At 38.9% G+C, this 27,501-nt stretch overlaps 1 protein-coding gene and 1 non-coding gene across 2 annotated transcripts in view; both read right to left on the bottom strand.

The window, feature by feature from the left end:
• STMN2 (stathmin 2) overlaps positions 1-27,296 on the bottom strand; it is a 55,672-nt gene extending 28,376 nt beyond the window's left edge. The window contains exon 1 of the mRNA XM_040261990.1: positions 26,984-27,296. Coding sequence (XP_040117924.1) covers positions 26,984-27,002 — 19 coding nt within the window. The 5' untranslated portion in view covers positions 27,003-27,296. The remainder of the gene's footprint in view (positions 1-26,983) is intronic.
• On the bottom strand, positions 12,518-12,589 carry TRNAY-GUA. Its single transcript has one exon. It is a non-coding gene; the product is annotated as a tRNA-Tyr (tRNA).
• Positions 27,297-27,501: the final 205 nt, after the last annotated feature.

The raw sequence follows: 27,501 nt of genomic DNA, 5'->3' as shown, positions 1-27,501 counted from the left end.
TGAACTGATTAAAACCAAACAGCAAGGCTTTGCAGCTTGTAAGGATTTTAGTAAGAGGATGCCATATGGTAACTGAAATACTTCACAGAATGAAACACATATTAGAAGCACATGTTAAAAATATCAACCTTATTAGGGAAGGACAATCCAAAAGCAAAATAAAAGATATTTTGTTTCATAGGAAAGGGAACCCTCCTACACTGTTGGTGGGGATGTAAACTAGTGCAGCCAGTATAGAAAACAGTATGGAGCTTCCTTAAGAAAACTAGAAAATGAACTACCATATGATCCAGCAATCCCTCTCCTGGGCATATATTCAGAAAAGATGAAAACTCTAAATGGGATAGATACATGCACCCCAATGTTCATAGCAACACTATTCATAATAGCCAAGGCATAGAAACAACCCAAGTTCCCATCAACTATATATATGTATTATATATTATTCCCATAATATATTATATATATAATAAAAGAGAATGATATATTACCATTCGCAGCAACATAGATAGACCTAGAGAATATCAAACTAAGTAAAGTCAGCCAGACAAAGACAAATATTACATGATATCACTTTTATGTGGAACCTAAAAAATAATACAAATGCATCTATATCCAAAACAGAAACAGACTCATAGACGGAAAACACACTTACAATTACCAAAGTGAAAGGGAATTGGGGCCAGGGATAAATTATAAGTATGGAATTAACAGGTACAAACTACTACACATAAAACAGATAAGCAACAAGGCTTTACTGTACGGCACAGGGAACAATATTCAATATCTTGTAATAAGCTATAATGGACAGGAATCTGAAAAAAATATAATGGAATCACTTTGTTGTACACCTGAAACTAACACAATATTGTAAATCAACTATACTTCAATTTAAAAACAAAAGGCTTTCCTTCTTATAGTGGTAATAGATTAAAGGTGTAGAAGAAAAAGATTTTCTGCAAAAGAAAACACTCTTCACCATCAGTCCTTAGTTTCTTGGAAATGCGGTTCACTAATTTTCAGTAAGGTCACTCACTGCTCTAATTGTGCTTGATATGGGTGTACATGTTGTCAGGAACCAACACCTTTGGTGCCCATGTGTAATGTATAACTGTGACCCATAGAAACGCTGTTTTTCCTACTCTGAGGTGGTCTGGGGACAACCCCAGTTGTTATCTGTGGGTGATTTCTTTCTTGTGTGTGATTTCTTCAATAGCATCCTTCTTTTTCACTGGGGTGTAGTAGCTTTACAACCTTGTTAGTTTCTGCTGTAAATTTAAGTGAATCAGCTATATCTGTACAGATAACCCCTCCCTTTTGGGCCTCCCTCCCACCCCTATCTAGATCATCACAGAGCACCGAACTGAGCTCCCTGCTGTATATAGTAGGTTCCCACTAGCTACCTGCTTTACGCATGACAGTGCACTTTGATTATTTTTAAAAAATCAGGACCTGTGACTCTACCTGGTGTGATTGACTCTGTCTAGCAGTAGCTGTGGTGCAGATTTTCACTCCTATAGTTGCTCTGAATCCTAAAGTGAAAGTGAAGTTGCTCAGTCGTGTCCGACTCTTTGCGACCCGATGGACTGTAGCCTATCAGGCTCCTCCGTCCATGGGATTTTCCAGGCAAGAGTGCTGCAGTGGATTGCCATTTCCGTCTCCAGGGGATCTTCCCAACCCAGGAATCGAACCCGGGTCTCCGGCATTGCAGGCAGATGCTTTATCGTCTGAGCCAGCAGGGAAGCCCATCTGAATCCTAAGCAACCGCTTAAAGCCAGTTGAAACCACAGCCCGAGGAAATTCTGATTGTTGCCAGGCAGCAAAGTAAGTAAGTGTTAGTTGCTCAGTCGTGCCCGACTCTGCGACCCCATGGACTGCAGCCCACCAGGCTTCTCTGTCCATGAGATGTTCCAGGCAACGATAGTGGAGAGGGTTGCCAGCTCCTTCTCCAGAGGATCTTCCCAACCCAGGGATCGAACCTGGGTCTCCTGCACTGCAGGCAGATTCTTTACCGACTGAGCTACAAGGTAGCAAAAGCAGACTGTCAAGATAGGTCTCTTCCTCCCTTGCTGTATTACCCACACTTTCCCCTAGGTGGCACTGCCCTTTCTAATCCTCTCCTCTCATCCACATCCTTCCCAAGATCTGAATCTCCATTCAGATCCCCGCTCCTCACTGTTTCCCTCTCTCAGGGCTGCTATTCACATTGATCTCCTATTGTCCTTAGCAGGCTGTAATACCTAATCTTTATTATGTTGCTCTACTTGATTATATACTGCTTAGGCTCCTTCACTGGAAGGACTGATGCTGAAGCTGAAGCTCCAGTACTCTGGCCACCTGATGCAAAGAACCGACTCATTGGAAACGACCCTGATGCTGGGAAAGACTGGAGGCAGGAGGAGAATGGGGTGGTAGAGAATGAGATGGTTAGATAGCATCTCTGACTCAGTGGACGTAATCAGAGCCAACTCTGGGCTTTCCAGGTGGTGCTGGTGGTAAATAACCTGCTTGCCAATGCAGGAGACATAAAAGACACTGAGTTTGATCCCTGGGTCAGAGATATCCCCTCAAGGAAGAAATGGCAACCCACTCCAGTATCTTCGCCTGGAGAATCCTCTGGACAGAGGAACCTGGCAGGCTATAGTCCATGGGGTTGCAGAGTCGGAGATGACTTAGCAACTGAACAACAGCAAGACTCCTCCATTACTCGTTTTTGATGTGTACTTTTTGTTTACTAAACTAAGCTCTTTAAAGGCCAATGTTGCATCTTACTCATTTATAAACTAATTTACAGCATAATCCTGAATGGAACAGAAAGCAGTTGCTTTGTGAATCATTGTTGGCTATTTTGCTCATTGATTTTGAATGTCTCTCAATTAAAAAGTATTTATGGTCAATATCCATGGTCAACAGTTTCTGTGAGGCATTATGGAATTACAAACAGATATAGTATATGTGTCCTCATTCTTAAGGAGCTTTCAAGTCAGGGAAGTGAAGTATACAGATGTGAAATCAATAGTGTGAAAGTGAACATGTTAGTTGCTCAGTCATATCAGACTCTTTGTGACCCCATGGACTGTAGCCCACCAGGCTCCTCTGTCCATGGAATTCTCTAGGCAAGTATACTGGAGTGGGTTGCCATTCCCTTTTCCAGAGGATCTTCCCAACCCAGGGATCTAACCCTGCTCTACCAGGGAAGCTAAAAAGCGACAGAAATACATGCAAAATAAGGTAAGTGTCAAATAGAGGCACAGATAATTCATATTAGAAATTCAGAAGAACCTCCAAGTCCTGGGTTTGTGGATAGGGTGGTCAGGAATGACTTTATCATTAGAGTTGCTGGATTTAAAGCAAATAAAAATACCAACATCTAGTTAAGTTTTAATCTAAATATTGCATGGGACATACTGAAAGCCATTCTACACTTTTCTGATATTTAACTTTAACTGATTATCTTGTATTTTATTGGGTTCACCAAAAAGCTTATTTGGGTTTTTCCATAACAAGTTCCCAAATGAACTTTTTGACCAACCCAATATATGGCGGCCAGAGTCAAGTGGACTGTGATTGTAAGCCTGAGAAGAGAAGAAGGAAACAAAGAAGAGAGAAGGCAAATTTATTATTGTTGACATGGAAATGGTCTTCTAAAGAGACCATATGGAAAACTTTTATGGGTGGAACAGTGAGTTCACTTAAGGATGAATGACTCAGCTCATTCCAGGGAGCAGCATTCACTTCCTAATCTTTGTGAATGGCGTTCTCCGTGTTTCAGTACACAGCCTTCTCAAAGACTATACCACAAAGGGGTGTTAGAAGTTGTGCCCTGATAGTAAGTCTTCTTTGAGGTCAGTTGTATGCTAGGATGTGGGTAAGATGTTTTGAATTTTTGCTCATGTGAAAGGATTGTTGTGACTTAAAACATTATGTTTATATTAAAACAAACATGAATATATACTAAAACGTTAGTATTTTAAGAATTTTAAATGTGTAAATTTAAACGAAATTTGAACTTGAGAGTTTGATCCCACCCTTAGGAATATTTGTGTGAGAAAGTTGAGCAGCACAGAGTTGGCATTGGGTTGATTTTCTGTAAATTCTCGTTTGCCTGTGTCACTCTGGTTTAAGCCCATTAATGACATCCTCTTTCATGGTTGGAAAATTTGTCTGTTACAAGTGATCCTAGCAATAGGTAGCCGTTGAACATTTTGAAAGTGGGATTACCTGATAAAAGGCTCTTCTTAGATCTATTTGGCCATTTTATTCAGGAAAGACACCAGGAGACACACTGAATAAAGTCAAGAAATAACGGAATAAAGTTCAGTAGAGAATGCAGTGTGACTTTGGGAAATGGTAAAGCAGACGAAAAGGAAAGAGAAGATGCAAGGGATTTTATGAAAGGTGAATTGATAGAAATTTGGAGTCAAGGTAGAGGGAAGAGAGTGAGAGAGCCTCATGGCTGGGTAGCCAAGGGAAGCTTTCCAAAGTGTTGCTAAAACTGAGTTCAGTAAGATAAGTTGGCTTTGCAGAAAACAGACCATGGGTGGAATATACATAATTTGGATAAACTTTTTATTACCAATAAAACAAATCCCAAGCAAGTGCAAATGCTAATAGAAACATGTTATTAAGATTTCACTATTGAAATTTCACCCTTTGAATTGACAATCATTTCCTTCATTGGTTTTTGGAAGTCAGCATATATTAATCTTTTCACTACACTCAACACCAAACAGAGTGTGCATGCTTGTAAGGATGTGGGCGGAGGTAGGTAATTCCATATAATAGTTTTCATTGTTGGCTGCATTTGCTATTAACCATTAATGTTTTTAAGTAAGTGTATTTCTCTAGTAAATTCATTTAAAATTCAACCCACATGATGTATAATGATTTTATAGCAATATCCACTTAACCTAATGGTGTATGAACACATAGTTTTTCCATTTTTTCCAAGTGGCTACAATGAACTCTGAATAATAGCATTGTGTATGCTAAGTCGCTTCAGTCATGTCTGACTCTTTCTGACCCCATGGACTGTGGCCTGCCGACTCTTCTGTCCACAGGATTTCTCAGGCAAGAATACTGGAATGGGTTGCCATTTCCTTCTCCAGGGGATCTTCCTGACCCAGGGATCAAACCTGGGTCTCCTGCATTGCAGGGAGATTCTTTACTGTCTGAACCACCAGGGAAGCAGGTGGTAAAGAATCTGCCTGCAGTGCAGGAGACCTGGGTCCAGTCCCTGGGTTGGGAACATATAGCATATATATTATATATGTATAAAATAATTTTTCCCATTCTTCTAAATGTATATCAGACTCCAACCCTTTGCCTAAGCTTTCAAATACATATTAATTTTATACATATTGTCAACAAGAAAATAATGTATATTATTCATGGCAATATACCACATTGTTTTTGAAAGGTGCAAATAATTAAAAATGAGTTTTTAAGAAATGTTCAGTTTTGTATTTCACCTGGGTGGTGTGGGAGTGGCCATAAATATGACTTCTCATACTCACTTTGTTATTTGACTTGGACAAAAATATCATTTGCTTACTCATTCTGAGAAAAATTTTATTTGACTTCTCAGTTTTGGCTAATGCTGAATGTAAAATAAAGTGATATGTATTAGACTTCCTATTAATATATGAATGATAGTTATGGAATGCTCTGGAAATATCATTTATATACTATTTTGGGAGGAAATACTTCATAATCGCTGGATGGGCTGCTTGTCTGTATGAACACAGTCATTCAGGGCACTGACCACCTGACTGTGGAGTTGGGTTTCAGGGGCTCCTGATGAAGGATGCTCAGGGTCTGTTAGCACCTTCCTTTCTTCCTTTCCTTTCTCCTCTTTCCCTGTGATCATCTTAGTCCAGCAAAGTTTTTTTTTTTTTTTTTTGCAAGTCCTAAAATACACAACTTGGAGTCAATCTAAATTTCTTCTTTTGAAAGGTCTCTAGGCAGAAAGTAAAGGGCCAAGGTAGATGATATATATAATGTAGGATATAGTTCCCTAGCACTGGTTTCACCGCAAGTATATTTGCATTGGTTTCTAAGAGATTTCATTGACAACATTTGAAGTTTTCCAATTTGTTAGATATAAACAGTAAATTAAAAGCACCTCTTTCTTTGGGGGAAAAAAAGCCTTGCATTTTCAGGTAGGGCATCTTTAGAATCTGCAAATGGGGGTGACAGTTGTGGATATTCTTGGTAGTCCTCTGGGTGCTGGTGACACAGTTTCAATGACATAAGGGGAGAAACAGGGTCCTAGGCTAATCAGTTCTAAAAAGACTCAAGATTTATACCCACAATCATTAAACACCGAACCCACATTCTACCACCGATCTCCTAACTCTGTCTTTCTCTCTAGCCCTCCTATTTTCTAAGTCTTCAAATAGGTGAGAAACAGTTACCTATAAGCTCTTTTTTTGATGCTTTATTCATGTCATAAATTAAGCTCCTGCTGCTCACTTTAACTTGATTTTGACCATACTGTGTGTGTGTGTGGTGTTTGGTAGTCTGATTGTTTTGGGGTCCTAGAGCCTCAGGTCAGATTATTTTCTAAAAGTTAAAGCTATCAGCCCATTTAGAAATACTTTCAAGAGCTCCATGACTGATTTTCCTCTTGAAGGATGAAATGCATGAAAATGACTTTATTTAAAACATTTGCATACTATATTGGCTTCTATCTGGGCCCTAAAAAAACTTTGCTTGATGAATATGTAATTGAGAACTTAACATCTACATGAAAAAGAAATCTCAGATTTTTCATGATCTATTTTAACATCCCAGAAGATCTCTGATATGAGGTAATGTTCTAGATATTTCTGCCATGATGATGTAATGCTAATTGGCTTAGTATAAATATGGATTCAGCTGGTATTTATTCCATGCACATCTCCCCATAAGAATTATGATCTCCTAAGCTACAATAGCCACGGAGGTTTTGAAAGGTTAACATTTTGATCAGCCAAAGCAGCGTATTTTTTCTGTAGGAATAGATATCAAATCAAATCAAGGGACATTTAAGAAGGTCAACGCTGTACAACCCATCATTGGATTTTACAGAAGCATATGAGACTCTTAAATTTCAATTCCATTGATAATTGGTCAAGCAGTTGTAACAAGGAAAAGAAACTGGGTGACCTGAATCAGTCCTTGTGGTCAAAATTGTAATAAAAGCAGTAAATTGTATAAACTTGGAACTTCACCTTACTCTTACTTCCAAGTCAAAGGTCTGTTGAGTTTAATGAGAATTTAATGATGCAGGGTGCTGTTCTTTTATCTTTCCCCGTGATGAAAGAAATTCTTGTAGTCTTACATGGAGACCAAACTATACTGTGGTTTACACAGGAGTAATGGAAGCACTTTATTTTGTCTGCAAGTCAAGATTTTATTACCAAGCCTAATTCTAGGTATCAAAGGATATATTTTTCTTAAGTCTCCAGCAGTAGTCACAAGCCTAGGATGATAGCTAAATTGGTTGGGACTAAAATGAGAGAAAACCAGAGTGAAAGAACAGAGTCTGTTCATCTGGTTGAGTGAAGTTCTCATGGAGCAACAGCTTTTTTTCTCTTCTTCCCTGTGGTCTCCTGAACTGGAAAGTGTTAGTTGCTCAGCTGTGTCTGACTGTTTGCAACCCCATGGACTGTAACCCACCAGGCTCCACTGTCCATGGAATTCTCCAGGCAAGAATATTGGAGTAGGTTGCCATTCCCCTCCTCAGGGGATCTTCCTGACCCAGGGATCAAACCTGGGTCTCCTGCATTGCAGGCAGATTCTGTACCATCTGAGACACCAGGGAAGGGCCCTTCAGGGGCTGCCATGATGTTCTCTGAATTGTGTCTTCAAAATGGCTAAATGTGACACCCAACTGATTTAAATCTTGTCCTATTACTTTTTAACATTTGACTGAGAGTAGAAAAATACCCTGTACCCATTCTTAATTCAGCAAAACTCATACTTCCTATGCAGATTGACTATGGTATGAATTCTAGAATCGAAAATGTTGTGGTTGTCAATGAGGAGGATATTGGTTTCTTTATTCTTTTTGTTGTCTTTCTCTAGAAAATAAGTCCTGGGTTCCCCTTCCCATGGATTTTAGAATTAAGTCTGACTGTGATTCATGTTTCTGAACTGCAAAAGGAAGTATAAAACTGCATATATGGTGAATTTCCTATTATATTCTCAGTGCAAGCAAGAACTTTCAGAAATGAAAAATGCAAGACTTTTATGACAAATGAGAAACAGAAAAAAATTATAAGATTCACATAACTTTATCTCACTTAATGGGCCAGGTGACTTTTTCCTTGAATTGATCAGTGGTTTAGATGCTGAAGATACAATGAATTCAAAGGGAGTCCTCTCTGTCATTACGAGATGGGGTTGCTTATCTTCAGATAATGGAATATGCTAATTTATACAGAACATTAAGAAGAAAACAATCTGATTAAGCAGGGATTCAGCAATAATTTGTGGGGCAATTCCTATTAGTCGTGTGTGTGTGTGTGTGTGTGTGTGTGTGTGCGCTTCAGTCATGTCTGACTCTTTGTGACCCCGTGGACTATAGCCTGCTAATCTCCCCTTTCCATGGGATTCTCCAGGAAAGAATAGTGGAGTGAATTGCCATGAGCCACCTGGGAAGTCCCCTGTTAGTTATATCCTGATTTAATTCCTCTACCAATCTGAAAATTTGCTAGAAGTTGAAAGCATAGTTCTTGAAGTCTTCACACAAACCTCTACTCCCTTGGAATGGTGAAATATATCTATGCATTTGAAGAGTTCCATATTGTTGTTTTAGTTCTGAATGGGTCTTAAAAAATCCTTACTACTTTTAATAGTTACTAGCATCAACTGATAATAAAAGAAGCATTTAACTTACTGGTATTGTTAAATAATACTTAATAAGTTTCCATTGACTAGAATTCCTATCTGGGTAGTATACAAGCTGTATTTATAGCAGTCTCCCTAAAATTTTTCTTAGGAAATGAATGGTATATAAATGATTAATAGACAATATTTCAGGAAAAGGCCACAAAAGCCTCATATAGGAGCCGGTATTTTGCTTGTTTCTCAAAACCTAAGGAGAATGCTAGAGTCTTATTGTGTGTAACATTTACTCACTAGTGCTCTAAAAGTTGGATTTTCAAAGCATGTTGCTCAGAGTTCTCTTCTAGTCATCCATTCAAAAACTGTGTATTAAATGCCCAGGTAACTGGAGTAGGGAACAAAAACTGAGCAGTCAGGTAAATTTCTTCCCCGAATGAAAACAAATCTTGTGACCTTGTTAGTCACACTTAAGTAATATGTCCTGCAGTCATTTTGTGTCATAGACAATAGAACAAATATATATTTAAAGAAAAACAGACACATTATCAAAATTTAGAACTCCTACCAATATTAAAAAACACGAATTAAGTGATACTCTTCTTGAATATCTCTGGGAATGGATGAAAGTACCAGAGCATTTGAAATGAATGTGAAGTCTCTTAATGGTACAGCTTCCACTGGCTGATTACCTCCAGCATCCATTTTTGAGGCAGCTAAACAGTGTGGAAGGAATTTCGAGGTCAACCTAAACATGCCATGGAAACTGCTTTCTGTTTTGAAAATCAAATGCTACTTCCTTAGGCTTTACCATGTAAAGACTCATTTTCTGAAATAGGATTCTTCCCATCATATACTTGAACTTACGTAAGTATAATTTTCTGCAAAGGATGAAAAGCAATATAAAAAGCAAGTAAGTAAAATGTCAGAAGCTTTTGAATTCCCAATTTTGGGTCATGACTGTTACAAACAAGATTAAAATATAAAAGGCAACTTGGTCCAAGAGAAGTTTTCTAAGTTTTCTTTCTTTCACATCGTTTTGTTTTTTTCTGGAAATAAAAGCTTTTCTAAGAAATGGTCATTTTTAGTGGCACAAAAGTTTTATATGCTTGTACTAAGATAAATGTAGTTTTGTTAAGTTATTGTTTTTTTCATGACAAAATATCCTTTTGCCTTTTGTTGTAATAAAGCAAATGGCTACAGAAAGGCTAAAGATACTGAAATTTGGGTTTTGATTTATTTGAAATAAGCAATATATGTCACAAAAAGTCCAGAAATATTTAAAAAGTAACTGTATGTTCTCTTAAGGGTGAATTTCACAATACATTTAATACATTTAAGGTACAAATAAAAATAATTGAGTGATCAGGAGAGTTTGTTCGTACTTTGAGGAAATATATTATCATTGAGGAAATAATGTAACAAAACATTATTATGTTCTGGTTATGCATTGTTTTTCTGCTTCTACGAAGTCTGGTTGACTTGAATTGGTGAGCACTATTTCTCAAAAACTTACTTTAAGATCATCAACATAAATATTATTAGGACTGCATTTTGTTTAATGCAACTGGAATCACTAGCTAGCTATAGCATCTCAGAACTGGAAGAAAGAACAGAACTTTGAAGTCATCTCAGAACTTAAGATTTTTATGTTAAGACTTTGGACAAGCTATTTAATTTCTCTGGACTTTTTTTTTTTTTTCTTCTCATTGATAGTTGGTATTCCCAAGCTCTGGGATTTTATGATTCTACAAATTTAGCAATTTTGTCTTTAAATGAATTAGCTTTCTCATTATTTGCTGATTCATTCTTTTGTGTTTTCTTTGCTAAGGGTTTCCTTTATCTATCTTCTTTTAAACAAATTATTTTAAGCCATTACATTTTTAAAGAAAAGGAAAACTTTCTCTTCATATTTTTGCTTTGTAAATTTTCCTCTTACCAAAACTTTGTATTTCATAATAAATATTTACATGATAGACACAAAATGTTATATGTAATGTGATTCATAAAGCTACTCATGGTTTGAATTTCAAATTGTCTATTTGAGCAAACAACTTTACCCCATACTACATGGAAGATCTATTTTTGGCTTTAAATATGTATATATTTTCACAATTAGGCAGCCTAGGTGATGCATAAAATGTAAGGTTTTGGATGCCATCTTGAGTTCTTTTTGAGTTTATAATACTCATTCCTAAGATATGAGAAAGATTACATATCATTATTGGTTGAGTGAGATCAGAGTAACCTATGCATCTTATTTTCTTTACGTAGCAAGTAGCCCTCAACTTGGTCGTAAACATTCCTAATTAAAAACCTGAAGGCAAAATAGTATCAAGTGTTTGACCTATCTAGATAAATATGAATTGGAATTTGGCATAATAAATTGCTGATATTATTTTAAAAATCACAGCTTGGTAATACATAATTCTTATAGGAACAATATGGGTTTTCCTTTATGTTTTCCCTAGATTTGTTCAGCCTAAACACATTCATAAAAGAGTGCACTTTTGGTTTGGGATATTGTTCACAAGTTCAAAGAAGTGTCCAAGTAATAACGTATAGAGCAGGACAGAGGATCTGAATACTAGGTTAAGGTGAAAATTCAGAACTGTCTCTAATGGTTGTGACTTCCAAAACACAGAAGGGACTCAATGGTTTCCATTGCAAGGGGCTTTGAGTCTCTTCTCCTTTCAAAGCCACAGACCTATTCCAAGCTTAGCCCTTGTTCCTTTTCTGCTGTGTCTGCTGTTAATCATTTCTTCCCAACCATATTTAAGGTTCTGAGGGTGAGAGAAGGTGTCTCATTTAATGCGTGCATATAGAGTTGTGTGAGGTAGTTGCGCTCAGTTGCGTCCGACTCTTTGTGACTCTATGGACTGTAGCCTGCCAGGCTCCTCTGTCCATGGGACTTTCCAGGCAAGAATACTGGAGTGGGCTGCCATTTCCTTCTCCAGGGATGTGGCAGTTAGTGTTCTATAAATGCTAATCTCTTGGTGGCTGAGCAGGGAGGAGCTGTCACCAGCTGCAAATGACACCAGCGCCCTCCCTCCCCCCCACCATTCCCCTGTCCCCTCCCACCCCCCATCTCTCTGTGGCTCAGCTGGCTTCCCCACAGAGGATAGAAGAGTGGGGGGTTAAGAGCCCAGATGTTGGACCCAGACTGAGCTCACTGATTCTCTCCAGTAAATTTACTAACTTCCTTTTATGCTACAGACAGGAATTTCTGTGCTGTGCAGTGGCCTGCTTCTGTCACTTAGCGCTTATCCCACAGCTGGAACTATGGCGATAGTTTCAAATGGTGCTAGTTAGTAACACAACAATAACTGCTCAGTTCCCAGGCAAAATTTAAGCAACCTGCTCACCCTGTCTTTCATAAGGTCACCTTCACAGCTGGTAAGCACGTCCCTCTATGTAAGGAGAAAAAAAGAGGCAGGTAAATGTCTCCTCTGCATTCATTTATAGGTTCTGTTGCTTTTCTGGGCTTCCCTGGTGGCTCAGCTGGTAAAGAATCCGCCTGCAATGCAGGAGACCCTGGTTCGATCCCCAGGTTGGAAGATCCCCTGGAGAAGAGAATGGCAACCCACTCCAGTATTCTGGCCTGGAGAACTGACTGCCAGGCTCCGCTCCATGGGATCTGCCAGGCAAGAATACTGGAGTGGGTTGCCATTTCCTTCTCCAGGGACTCTTCCCAACCCAGGGATTGAACCTGGGTCTCCTGCATTACAGGCAGACTCTTTACCAGCTGAGCCACCAAGGAAGCCCATGATACTGACAAAAGATGAATAAATATTACCTTGGCATAATAGAAAAAACATGAGTAAAAACTCAAGACTTACACTCTAGTTTAGGATCTATCCGATTTTAACAAATTTACTAAACCTTCTAAATATGAGTTAATTCAAAAAAATGGGGGTAGGATAAGATATCATTGTAGAGACTGAATTAAATGATGTTTTGCGAAACCGAAGTGCTAACTAGTATAAGATATTGTTATAAAGATCAATCTTTTCTAGCTTGTTGTTTTTTTGACTTTTGAAGTCCTGCAGAGTGTGGCTATAGTGAAATGTTGTGGCATTTTTCTTCTTGTAATTCTGAGACTTTGCTTCATCCTTATCTCATCAAATTACTGAACACAAATGGAGCCCCTGCTGTGTCCAAGGGAGGCTGTAGGCACTGTTGCCCAGGCAGGTTCCGGGGTCAGATTGATTTGGTTCAAATCCTAGCCCGAGCACCTACGAGCTGTGGGTGACTTGCCCTCCCTCCCTTGCCCACCTGTGAAATGGGGATGGTAATAATATTAAGATATCTGGCCCAGTGTCACTACACTCAGCACACTAAATACTTAGTGCACATTAGCCAACAGTATTATTACTGCCAGCCCTGAGGGGAGATGAGGTGCATGAAATGTGGTTCTGGCCTAAAAGAAATCCTTAGTATAGCTGCACATAAGACAAGTAATGTCTGTAGCAACACACAAAGTCAACAACCATTCTTGGCAAGGCAGCTGGAGCGAATGCAGGGAGCTTGAGACCTGAAACCTGCCTCCGCCCTGAACAGTGCGTGTGACTTCGACAAAGTTACAGAGCTTCCTGTGGCTTCTCCCTTCCTTCCTTGTCAAGCGGGGATAATGAAACCTGTTTGAGAGTTGACATAAAAATGAAATAGGAAAAAGGGCAGAGGGGTATGTGACATGTCCCTGGTTCATGCATAGTAGGGGACCAATAAATGACAGGGAATATGATGACCACAGAAAGTTGCTACAAGTCAGTATGTGGCTAATTGCCTAGTGCATTGCTAGATGGTAACCCTGTAGAGTTCACCGGAAGAAAGATCAAGGAGAGCTAGATTTGATTTGCAAAGCCTGCTTACTCTTTGTTTCTAGGAGACCAAACTTTTTTGCAGAAGCAGTTCTGAGAAATCTTATTTGACTTAGCTGACTGGTCCTCACTCCATGTATTCAGCGTTCACTTCTAAAATTTATCAAAAGTGATAAAATGTTGGCTATTTGTTGTCAGTAGCAGCAAAAGTGGGTAGGCATTTATTCTTTTCAGCTATGTAAGCAAGTCGTAAAATCCATTGCTCTCTCCCAATTTATATATTTTTCTGCAATTCTTTTACTGACAACGAAGCGTGTGTGTGCGTTAGTCACTCAGCCGTGTGCAACTCTTTGCAACCCCATGGATTGTAGCCTGCCAGGCTCATCTGTCCATAGAACTCTCCAGGCAAGAATAATGGAATATACTTCCTTCTTCAGGGGATCTACATGAACCAGGGATTGAATCCACGCCTTTTGAATTGCAGGCAGATTCTTTACCACCTGAGCCACCACGGAAACCCCAACACACACACAGCAGCAAAAGTGGGTATGCGTTTATTCTTTTCAGCTCTGCAAGCAGGTAATAAAATTCATTGTTCTCTCCCAAGTTACATTTTTCTGGGACTCTTCTCTTGCATGTGTTGGAATATAGCTTCCTGAAACTCAAAACCCCAATACAGACTGCTACTGTGTATGCTTAAAAAATTCATCTTAAGAAAAATTTCAGCAGGTGGAATTCAATTCTTTCAAAGCAGCTTAATTCAATATTTCTTCAATGTTAATGCTGAACTTATAAAAAATGTTCATCCAGATACTGCATTGCATTTTCTTTTATTTGTTCTACTACTAAGCTCTTTTAAAAACCAAGTGTTTTGTTAACGGAAGAGATGTAGGTCTTTTCTCCGTACTTCCGTGTTTTGGTTAGGCATTTGGAACCTTGTTTGACTTTTTAAGGTGAGAGAATATCTACATTTTCTTTACAGCTTAATTTTTCTACTCAGTGTAATATATTATGACCCTTTGAGTGTTTAAATTGTATTGATGCTTTCCTATAAAGCTCCTCCTTTGTCATTATTTCTTGTTTATGAGAGAGTAGAAAGATGATATTTTATCACCTGCATTTTATGGCCTATAAATGTGAACAATATGGAGCATTTTTATATGTAGATGGCAGTCATCAACAGTATCTAATTTGTCAAAGGACTACACTACACTTGTAAATGTAAATGTTTCTATTAATATGCCTACAATTATGTCATAAATATAATTCCAGGCTTATGTACCATATATTTATATGAATTGATGGATTGCAGGCAAAATAGTGATAATGCCCTTTGAGTCAGTAGTCAATTATGCTCCCTTAAGTCTCTGTAACATCAGATGTCAGATGAATGCTAATCTTACTTATTTATCGTAATTATTTAAATAATAATGTTCCACTAATATTTTACAGTGTTTTACCGATCAGTACTTGGAACGCTATTGATTGAAAAGGTATTATTTTTATGAATGACTTGGAGAACAATACTAAACTGTACATCTCTATCCATTTCCCCACCAGAGTTATCTAAGGAGTATTCTGTTTTTACTGCTTGGCTCTAGTTATTTTTGTTGTGCTTATTTACAAATGGGTGGAGAGTAGGAAGGCTAAATTGGTCCAGGTAAGAAATATCTGAAGTTATTCCTGAAAGAAAAGATCTAGCTGAAGGATGGGTGTTGAAAATGGAAGAGAGCAGGAGAGTTCCAGGTAGGGAGGAAATTGAAGAAATAGGAAAGAGAGATTATGAAATAGTCAAGTGATGTCAGATTTGGATAAAACTGATGGGCTGATAAGACTTTAAGAACAAGAGAGTCTGTGTGTGTGTCTGAGTGTGGCATGTGATATAATTTCCCCCAAAATTGATAGGTTAATAACCTTTTTAAGAACAAGAGACTGCTCTCCAAGAAAATTCAGTGAAGACTTTTACATTTTAATGCTTCTGGAATCAGTTTTTATTTCTACTGAATATGCTATTTTATGTTGATGAGCCTTACTAGGTAGGCAAGAGGGTTAGTTTTATTGATACTATATATATATTTGAGGGAGGATGAGATATGAAATACAACAGGGAAACATGAGATGAGAGATAAATTCAGAAGAAATGCATTGGATTGGCCAAAAAGTTTGCTCAGGTTTTCTCTGACATCTTATGGAAAAACCTGAATGAACTTTTTGGCCAACCCAATACTTTTGATTCTGGCATTTCCTGGAATGGATTTATCTTAGAGATATATGATATTGGCAGCTGTTTCTTAAATATTGTTATCAGTTCTCCCTCTACCACAAAGAATTACTGAGTAATGATCATTTCCTAAATTCCAAGTAATTCTAGTAGATTTGTTATTATATGTAAAATTTACAAAGTAAAAGAATTTAGTTGTTTAAATTAATATTTTTGTTTACTGTTTTCATCATCCATTGCAGGTGTCAGGGAAGGGGATTACTATTTGGATTGTGAAGTGAAAGTCGCTTAGCCGTGTCCGATTCTTTGCAACCACATGGACTGTAGCCTGCCAGGCTCCTCTGTCCATCGAATTCTCCAGGCAAGAGTACTGGAGTGGGTAGCTGTTCCCTTCTCTAGGGGATCGAACCCAGGTCTCTCGCATTGCAGGCAGATTCTTTACTGTTTGAGCCAACAGGGAAGCCTGTGATGGATTTGGATTATGAAATGCTTAATATTGAATTGTTTACTTAACCTCTCACCAACCATGTGATTTTCTAAAAATCAAAGTATAGTTGATTTCCAACATTGCAATAGTTTCGGGTGTACAGTATAGGGATTTAGTATTTTTTCATATTATACTCCATTACAGGTTATAAGATAATGGCTGTAATTCCTTGTGCTATACAGTATATCCTTACCTATTTTATACATAGTAGTTTGTATCTGTTCATCCCATACCCGATTTGTCTCTCCGCTCTCCCCTTTCTCCTTTGGTAACCATGAACTTGCCTTCTGTGTCTGTGAGTTTGTTTCTGGTTTGCATGTATGCAAAAATATCATTTGTACTTTTTTTAGATTCCACATATAAGTGATATCATACAGTATTTGCCTTTTTCTGACAACAACCGTGTAATTTAGGTGGTATTATTTTTCCCTGAGATATATTGTGAGATATGATTGAGAAAATGGCAGTATAGAGATGATAATTCACTCAAGGATTATCAGATAGTGAATAGATGGGGCAAGACTTAAACCTATGTCCATCTAACCCCCATATCCACTTCTGATCTGCCAGAGTAACTTAATAGCCTTTGGATGGATCTCTGTGCTTTCTAATTGACGGTCTTAGTGTATCATGTACTGTATTGTAACAATACTTCAGGGTAGTATAGCAAAATTGTTAAAATGGCAGACACTTCTATTTATAGTTATAAGCTATTATTACTGGTTATTATTATTTTTTTGTATGTTCAGGGTCCTGTTTTCTTCAAAAAACTAAATTCTCCAATGGTGAGGACCATGATTATTTATATTTTTACACACCTTGCATAGGTTTCAGAATGGAATGGGTACTTGAATCTATTTTAATTAATGCCATTAACCATTTATAACTTTAGACTGAAGGCAAACCCACTCAATGCCTGCCTTTCTTCACTTGTGCATATTTCGTTACTGGACAGGAGAAAAAGTGCTAAACTTTATTAGCTTACTTAATTATATATTATCATAACATATCTAAAAAGATGTGATGTGTATGGTTTATATCATAGATATCATGTCTAATCTAATTCTACCTAATCATATAATATTAAGATATACAATGTATATTAGATATCTACATCTTTTTATTGAAGTATAATTGACTTTAATATTATATTAATGTCAGGTGAACAACATATTGATTCAATATTTTTACACATTATAAAATGATTCCCACAATAAGTTTAGTTACCATCTGTCATCATGTATAACAAAGTTATTACAATATTATTGACTATATTATGTATGTTGTACATTATATCTTTGTGCCTTATTTTATAACTGAAAATTTGTACTTAATGTTTCTCACCTATTTCGCCCAATCCTGCACCCCCTCACCTATCTATGGATTTTTTATTTTGTTTTGCAGATTTCATATATCAGTAAAATCATATACAGGTCTAATAAAGACGTGTATTTTTATTAGACCTGTGTTCTAATAAAGAGATATGTATATAAAGGTCTAATAAAGACATATACATATCTTTATTACACATATAAATATGTATAATTAAAAATATATTATATATACCATACATATGTTATATATACTATTACATATATAATGCAATGTGTTCTGGCTCTAGCTCTAAAACTTATCATATGTAAACTTGCTTAAGTAAGTTTTCTGAGCATTTTTAAACAGAGTAACATGTATACTATGCTCATTTCATAGGGAGTATTTGAAAGTTAAAAAGGATGGAGCTTGTGAATATTTTCTGAGAACCACAAGGTCCCATAATGATAAGTCATGCTAGTTCTTCTTTTGAACATTTTCAATCTTCTATGTTTATCTGCTTCTTTTTTTAATTGTAAAAGGAAAAAGTAGGTCAGAAGTAGAATGAACCAATGACTTTTAAAGTAACAGGAGTCTTGGATCATGTAACCTGGACAACAAAAGACTAGAATCAGCTCGTGATATTTCATGTGTTTGAACAATTACTGTGAGAAGGGTGCTAACTGACACTGCTCAGATAAAGCTAAGACTTAAATAACAATAGACATTAGTGTGTTAGGAAAAAAAAGCAGCATGGAGTAGTAAAGACAAGTCTGAATGTTCTGAAGCAGGGTTCCAAGGCAGGCTGCATAGCCTCCCTCCAAATGATCGGTGCTCCTCCCCATTAGAGTCTAGAACTGTTAAGAAGTAACATCTTGATATGATATTCTCATCTCGTCTCGGTTGTGAAACAACATTTTATAGATTGAAATTTATCATGTGAGTTAGGCTTCTATTTACTAGAAAGCCCAAACTGAAAGACTGTTACTAGGCTTACTGTAATCAGTTTTGTGCAAAACTGGCTCCATTATGGTTGCTTTTAAAAGGGGAAAAAAAAAAAATGTTCCAAGATAGGGAGTAGAATGAAAATCTAAACTTTAAAATACTTTCTTGTGCAAGTAATTGTGGAACTAAGTCTAGATGAATTTCATCAATTTCTTTTTATACTGATATAGACATATAACCAAAAGATTGACAGATTCATATCACTGATGATTTATTGTTACACTAAGTACTTGTGCTAACGAATGATAAACAATCTGACATCTAAAGTACAATTATTCCAGAAGAATAACTGCTAAATAAGCATTCTTATAGCCACCACTTTATGATTTAAAAAATCAATCAGAAAGCATTACATTTAATGTACTATACAAGAACTATAATTATCTATGGTTGGTCACAAAAACAAATTTTTGGAATCTTATAATTTTTCAAAGTATTAAATGTTTTAATCTGGAGGTCAACAAAATTACAAATGAGAAAAACCTTAAAATTTTGGTTATGGTTTTATGTGTGTGTGGCTTCTTTTCTTAAGTACAATTCCTCGAGAAGCTATATTTCCAGATGACTAGCAAAATGATTGCTGAGATGCATTAATTAACCTTTACATTCACATAAAAGTGTTTTGCAAGAACAAATGAACACAAATTGTTATCTTTAATCACGACTAATAAAAATGGGCTATATAAACACAGATTTTACTACTGCAAATGTCTCCTTGACAAATGACAGGACCTGATTCCTTTATTATGACAGGACCTGATTCCTTTATTAAAAGATAATTTAAAATGTGTCACAGGTGATTCAGAACCTTCTCACAGATCAATCTTGCCTGCCTGTCTGCTTTTGAGATAATATGATGGAGAAATCTTCAAGTAATGTCTAATGGTTATACTCAAAGTGGATACCACTGCTGTCTCTTTTAGCTCTAGATTTATTTTATAAAACAAAATATTAAAATTATACATCTAGGGCCTATGGAGACAGCTGAGAGTCCATGTGAAATGTGTCAACCAGGATGATACTGATTAGATTAAGATTTTTTTTTTCCCAGAAAGAAAATCACTGTGTCCACATGAGAAGTCCCTGCTGTGCTCTCAGCTGAGGCTTCAGAAAGCCAGGTGGTGCCATACATTACAGCCCCCAAGGTCTCATAGCTCTCTTTCTCCAAAAGCCTGAATCATGGCAATTACTGTAATAAGCCCCAGGTTAGCTATTATAACGAGTCATTAATTTGAAGGTGTTTCATCTTCAAGGTGCTTCTGTGCTCAGAAAAGATGAGCCCATTGGGCCTGTTAAGATGGTGGTGTCACTGGTTCGAACCTCATTGAGAAAACCTGACATGTAAGGTTACCCATTAAAGATGAAGATTCTGGAGCCAGGACACCTGGGTTCAAATTCTGGGTCTGAGAAACTATGTGACCTTGGGAAAGTCCTTCCTCTTCTCTGGGACTCAGTTTCCTCATCTGTAATGGTACTGACTGTTGAGGAGGCCTGGATAATGAAATGTGGGAAGTGTTTAGTGCCTAGTATGTTATATATGCCAGGTAAGGATGAAATCAATAAAGTAATTTCTTATAGACACTCTGAAATTTACTTCTATGCCAGAAAAATGACTCTTGAAAACAACCAGCATCATAGGAAAACTATTGATTGAAGGACCAATCAGCAAGTTTTTTTGGCTCAGTTTTCAAGGAACACTAGTTTAGATTTCTTTGTTGTGTCCTGATGAGGACAAGACTGCTCAAGACTGCTAGGATTAAATGTTCAAAACATGTATTACTTTAATAATGCTGTCTTCTTCCTTTTGAAATGTACTAGGAGTTGCAAAAAGGGAAAGTTTCCTAGCTTTTGAGAGACCCTGAAATGGACAGGAGGAACAAAAGGATGGACAACCTTGAGGCTTACTCCAATTTCACAGAGAAAAACAGTGTATTGTACTATTTCTGGTCAGCTTTATTTTGGGACCGTATTTTTAATGCCCTATTTGGGAAATAGTAAATCTATAATTTGAGATATTTCATGCATAGTACCTTTTCTATGCATAATATTTCATGCATAGTATCAGGATAGCATTTCCAGACATGTAATTTTTGCACGGTCAGCAACCCAACCCACTGCATGGAAGGATTGATGTAGGATATCTTTGATGATATTCCTTGACAGCATATTTCTTTACCTCTAGGTCACCTTTTTAGAAAGTCAGTATTGAATAACAGAAGTCCCTTATTAGTTTACATAAGCAGATAACACACACATAATTTGTTTTCAAATACCCATCCATGCTCAATAGATTATTAATAATTTGCTAATATGGTATCCAGGAAGAAATGCTCTTAGATAATTTGGTAAGTGATAAATGCAGGATGTATTGAGAGAAAATCTTAGTGCTGCTAGATCCTCCTTGTTAATTTCTTTAGTGTGTGGAGTACTGGCAATGAATTAGTCCAATGTGGTAAATGGGGTTACAGACTTTTGCACAACATTCCACAAGTAAAAGGTTCTGAATTGAACTTTTTGTTCTGCATATTGTTTTGTGAATGACAGGAATGAGCATTATTGATTTGTCATCCTTCTCAACTGTACCACAAGTTACATTCTGTTCTTATACACACACAGGTACATACACACACACAAATTCTTATTTCCACATTCTCCTGAAGGTCTTCTGCTGAGTCCTGCAATATACGAATATATTTAAAAGTCCAATCAAAAGAGAATGGATGGCACAGAACACATAACTCCCAGAGGAATAAAATCCCTAGGTGTATGAGATTGGAGGTGAAATATTTTGTAAAGATTGCCATAGACTTGAAAATGTTAAGACATAATGTCAGAACTTACTGTGGAAGGTACATATATATCACAGTTTTATATTTCTTAAATCAATGTATTTGGTGGTTAGAATCAGCATCTTCTGGGAACTTGTTAGGAATGCAGAATATCTGGCTTCCACCAGACCGACTCTATTAAAATTTGCATTTTAATGAAAGGCAGGGGTAATTCACATGCACGTTAAATCTGGGAAGCATAGTAATATGAACTGATTAAATATTTTACGGTTGGATTTTAGTTACATGAAATATAAGAGAAAAAGAATTCCCTACCAATGCAAACATTAAAAAAATCCAATTTTGATAATCCTAAAAATTGGCTTTGCTTATCTGTTTCTTCTTCTTGCATTAAAATTAACATCAATTTTCTACTGAACTAATAAAACTACTACATGGGGATACTCAATAATTATTGAAAGCTGACAAAACATTAGATTTAAATATTCGAGCTGAAATCACACTGGATTTAATTTAAAAGAGATATCCTTTAATGGAAAAAAAGCTGAAAAAGAAGGAAACAGTAACAGCCAATTGGGGGGTGGGGGAGCCCTCTCAGTATCACATTGCATCTGTCTGCTTTAGCCACTAACTTGCAAGATCCCTGAGGGTGGAGAGTGACATTCAGATGCATCCACAACAATAAGCACATTTTAAATAAATGAATAAGTAAACAATGTTTTTGTTTTATTAATTTATTTAAACATTGAAACATTCTGTACCTATATAATCTTGATATTACTACTGACCACTGTCTACTATGTATCCACTCCCCAAATAATATAAATGACATTACAATAACAATGTAATGATACTAGAAAAGTAAAATCATCAGAGAATTAACCAGGACCTACACCTACTTCCTGAACTGAACACCTACTTTCAGATTGTTAAGATGGCTCATTTCATGTCTCCTTGAAAAAGTGCACAAACCTTTTTCATTCACTAGGTTAAGCATGACATTAACTTATCCAATAAGCAAGTGAATGCTTCAGGTAAAAAGTTATTATAATAAATAGCAAGTATTTGAAACAGGGCTTAAATAAGCAAATCTCCAATAAGCAAGTGAATGCTTCAGGTAAAATAAGTTATTATAATAAATAGCACGTATTTGAAACAGGGCTTAAATAAGCAAGTAAGATTTGCTTATTTAAGCAAATTTAAGATTTAAATAAGTAAATCTACTTTTTTGAGAACATGATTGCCCTCTAGTGGTGTGAAAAGTTAATGCAGGCACCAAGCTTTTCCAGTTCGAAGAACCAGCAAAGAGCCTTGGTTCTGGAAACATCTGGGTCGCTGGCTAATTCTGTATTTTTTTTCTTTTTTCGAAAATTTCTTGCGTTTTTCATATAAGGTCACAGATTGTGTGACAGCAGAATAATGTGTATTTGTCTAAGACCACAGGGGAAACTAGAGTGAATTGGAGTTAAATTTCAGCTGCCTGGGGTGACCACACCCAAAAAGGGTAGCCCTCGGCTCTGAGGCCAGCTTCCTCCAGCCTATGTGAGCAATGAGCTGGTGGGAGTGGGGCTGGGGTGGGGTAGGTGTATAGTTGGCTGGAATAAAAAACACAGTTATTGATAAATCAGGCATTTTCTTAAAAATGGTTTGAATTTATCAGTGACAAAACTCTTCAATTAATTATGCAATTGATTTATCTTACATTTCATTTTTAATTTTACAGATTTAGCTTAAAAATTCTGCTTGATAGCTACAACTAGATAATCACAGAATTGAGTAATTATTTTGATCCCAAATTACAGGGAGGAAAACTATTTCATTACATGAACTGGCTTTATGACACTGGGAGAGGACATTTCTTGAATCTGAGAAAAATGTAACCTCTTGCAGCATTTCACCACTGAGAACGAATTATTTGATGGGAGACATAATGTGTCAAATGCTTATTCCATGTTCTATCCATTAATAATTAAAAAATACAAAAGTAAGCAAACGCATTTTGAATGTAACAATACATCTCTGCTAAAAAATGTTAATGATTAAGGGCAGAGACAATTGCTCTGACAATAAAAATACTCCTTTTCTCCTTAGAATAATTTAGTACAAATCTGTAAGTCACATCACAAAAGCATGGTTAATTTTAATTAACTTTAAAAGTTGCAGATTTTAATATGACAAACCATCCAATCTTAATTATCACTGAAAATTTTATTTTCTTTCAAGTAAGACAACCACCAGCAAATGTATCAATTTATATCATTAAAACAGCTATTTGCCTTTGGCTGCACTGAGTCAGTAATGCTTACTGTAGGCTCAGCTTACTCGCCTGGTATGAACTATACATAAAAGATAAAATGATAGCTACTGCTGTTTTTCTTTCCATCTTATCCTGAAAATTTGACCAAATCCTCCTCTTTCCACTTCCAGTTATTTATGTATCCATTTAGAAGGTGTCTACTTCATTAGAGAGGATAACAGGGAGTATTATATGCATCTAGTACAATCATGCTGAATACAATAATTGTTTAATGAATCAGGAGAAAGCATCCGCCCTGGTGATTAATTGATTATGCGTTGGAACTGGAATGATTTCAAAATCCATTATTTTAATAACGCAGAGGTTGTACTTCTTTTCCTGATTTGCTTACTCATGGCAGAAAGGGCCCTCGCATTTGTCGTATTTGGGGTGGAATTTTTATTAATGGAACGATGGCTACCGTTTCACGACCCACGTTTCTGTGCAAAATTGAGTTTCGAAAATAAAAAAGAAACAATTAAAATTTTGTGCATAACGTACGTTGGTATGTTTATAGATATGGCCTATGGAATACAAGTGCTAAGATCATAATATTTCAATTATATATGCATATTGCAGCCACAAACAATTCTCTGCGGAGAATATTCCAGCAATCTTTGGCACACAAGCCCTGCCCTTAGCAAGCACCTTCACTTATGAACATACAAAATCCTTACAACAACCAAACATATACTTGTTTTATAAAGTATAATTAAAGAAGAAATGCATTCTTTTCTGGGAGAAGGGAGTTGGGAATTGGAGGAAGAAAAGCTAGCGCAGCAAGGGTTAATCCTCATTGAAATGCGATCATTCAAACCGTTTGAACAAATATGGCACCTGAGTCATCAAACAATAATAATTTGAAATAACAGCAGTAATACTGATGATGGTGATGAGTTTGCAGAAGCCCTCCTGCAGCAGAAACCTCTCGGTGGGGGTGCAGAGCGCAGAGCCAGATCGCCTCCACCCCCCATTCTCAGACCCTTTCCCGACTTGAGGGCGAACCACGACTGTGGGGAGCTGGGGTAGTTCAGGACACTGCGTAGAAACCGGTCTCCTGGGCTGCACCCGTGGGGGCGAGCGCCCAGCTCCGGGGAGGGGCGCGCAGGGCGCGGCGCGGGGCTCTGCAGGGCTGGCTGCGATCCACGCGCCTGCTTGCCAAGTGCGCCCCCATCCGGCCAGCCGCTGTCGGGTCTGCGCCCCAGCTGGGAAGGGTGGGGCTGAGCCCTCGCTCGAGGAGCGAGGGTCTCTCGCACCAAGACCACCCCAGGGGTCTCCACCTGAACAGGGCGTGAGTCGTGTGCTTCGGCTGGGGGAAGCAATCCCAGGCTTCCTGGACTGTGGGGGGGCAAGAGAAGCGCCTCTCGCACTCCTGGGAAGGGGTCACCACTTGCGGCCCCGCGGCCGGCTGGGGTGGGGCCGCGCCTTTGTGTGGCCGGGCGGGGCTCGGGCCGGCCTCTCTGCAGAGCCACTCCGTGGGCTGGGAGCGGCTCCGAGCCCGGACTCCGAGCAACGTCCGGGGTCTGCGCACATCGAGGGGCGTCCTGTCTGTTCTAGACCGCGGGGCTGGAAAAGAGGGCTCTAGGACTGCATATCGCTCTAGGGCCCTCTCCCCAAGCCCCTTCCCCTTTGCCAAGAATCTGAGCCGGAGGTCTCCCGGGCTCCGCCTGGGAGGGTGGGGCAGGGCGAAGTGGTCCAGAGCAAACCTCTTACGCCTCTTCTCCCTTCTCCGAATCCCGCTCCGGGGGAGGGGTGCTTCCAGCCGCCGCCTGAGCTCCAGCCCCTCCCTGCCTGTCCCCGGGGGCCATTGAGGGGCCCTGGAGGCGCAAGACCCAGGGGTTGGGGTTGGAGGCCTTGGATCCGGAACCTCGTTTGGTATCTGTCTCTTGATACCGGCTGAGCCTATGAAAATTGCGGATGTTTGGCACTGTTTGACCTACAAAACTGTTATATCACTTGGCTCAGTTAAAGACCTTGACCTCTTTTGTATCTGAATTATTATGTGTACGCATATCTAGCTTCCAAAAGCTTTTCCCCTCACCGATCAAATTAATGAAGGAAGAATTTATCGCGTTTAAGTCTAATCACCCTAGGTGATGTGGTTTTGAAAAGAAAAAATGTTTAACCCACTTTTCTCCTCTTCTCTCTATAAACAGAACAATGAGGCCAGGGGGGGGAAGGCGGGGGTAATGGCCAGGTCTCACTCGGAAGCCGAGGCTGGGAGTCTGGAGCGCGAGGCGCGGGGCGTGGCGTCGCTGTCTACCCAGGGCTGGGCTCCAGGCTTGGCGCCGCGTTCCGCACCCGTGCCCCCCTTTACGCGGGAGATGCTGCACCCGGTGGAGGGCGGGGCGGGGGCAGGGCGCCGGCGCGGCTCGCACAGGGTGGGGCAGTCCGCATTGTGTGCCCCGCGCTGCAGGTGCCTCCCCCCCGCTCCCCCCCCCTCCCCCGGGACGGCTCGTCTTCACACAAAGAAACCCCACCCCAGCGCCTGCGAAACCGCTGTCCCTCCCTAACCGCGCGCTTCCCCGCCCCTGCAGCTGCCCACCCGCGCCCTCTGTGCCCTCCCGACTTCCTTTCTCCATCCCCTCCCTCTCCCTAAAACAAAGGAGTGTAGGTCTCCCCGCAACCCCGCCCCGCGCCTTTACCTCCCCACACCGCGCCCCAGGACTAGCGGGTTTTGCCACCAGACAATACCATAAAATTTGCCCGGTTCTTCACCCGCTTCCCCTCGTCTCCACCCATCTTCCAAACAGCCTAGATGGGACCACTTTGACTTTACATTTTTCTTTTTCCTTTCTCCCATCCTCTTTCCTCTTCCCTATTTTCTTACTTTCTTAATCTTCAACTAGAGAAGAAATAAAGGACGTTACAAAGCACTTTCCAAAATGTCCCTTAACCCCATTTAAGGCATATAGTTAAGGTAGCCCCCTCCCCCCACGGCTAAGCCTTAATTTTAAATATGGAAAGAGAATAAATTCGCTCCCCATGGGACAGCAACTTACCTGCTTCCACCTTAAAAAAAAAAATCCTTAGCTTTAGATTTTCAAAGATCCCCTCTTTGCTCTCCCTCAAACCCCGGAGCTGCCTCTATCCTTCACAATTCCTATGTTACCAGTAATGTCTTTTCTTCTAGAAAATATCTCCGAATGCCTTCTAAGCTCTAAGAGAAAAGGTAAGAGGTGGGCTTCAGGTGGAGCCGAGAAAGAACGAGGCGCGATGCCTTACCCATTGCTGTTTTAGCCATTGTAGGGATGTGCAGATGCTGAGCGGTGGCGAAGGCGGAGGGTCCGGCTACAGCAGCGCAGAGAGCGAGAGAGAAGACTGAATAAGGCACTGAGTCTGCAGAGTGGGACCGTGCGAGAGAAAGAGCAAGAGGCAGGAGCCCATGAATAATTATCACTCAGAAGCTCAAGCAGATTGGCTCCCAAGGTCCCCTGACATGACTCCCGCAGAGTCAGAATCTCCAAGCATTAAATATTGATCGGCCAATGGTGCTGGAGTACAAAGTACCAGAATGCAGTTTGAAATGGAAATCAGTCCTTCCCAGGCAGCTCCCCCCGTTTTGGGGGCCTGATAGTACAGTCCAAGTAGAGTGGAGCCTTAGCCCAGAATCCTTCTAGGAGCTAAGAACTGGGCTGTACCTACCTAGGAGCCAGGAGGCTTGACTTGATTCACACTTGTTTCATTGCACAAATAGACATAGGAAAAAGGAAAGGGTTTCAGAGGCCTGAGAAGTCTTCACA

This window comes from Oryx dammah, unplaced genomic scaffold, assembly GCF_014754425.2.
Source record: "Oryx dammah isolate SB20612 unplaced genomic scaffold, SCBI_Odam_1.1 HiC_scaffold_19, whole genome shotgun sequence".
In the NCBI taxonomy this organism is placed as follows: Eukaryota; Metazoa; Chordata; class Mammalia; order Artiodactyla; family Bovidae; genus Oryx; species Oryx dammah.
This window is presented reverse-complemented; position numbering and strand designations above follow the sequence as displayed.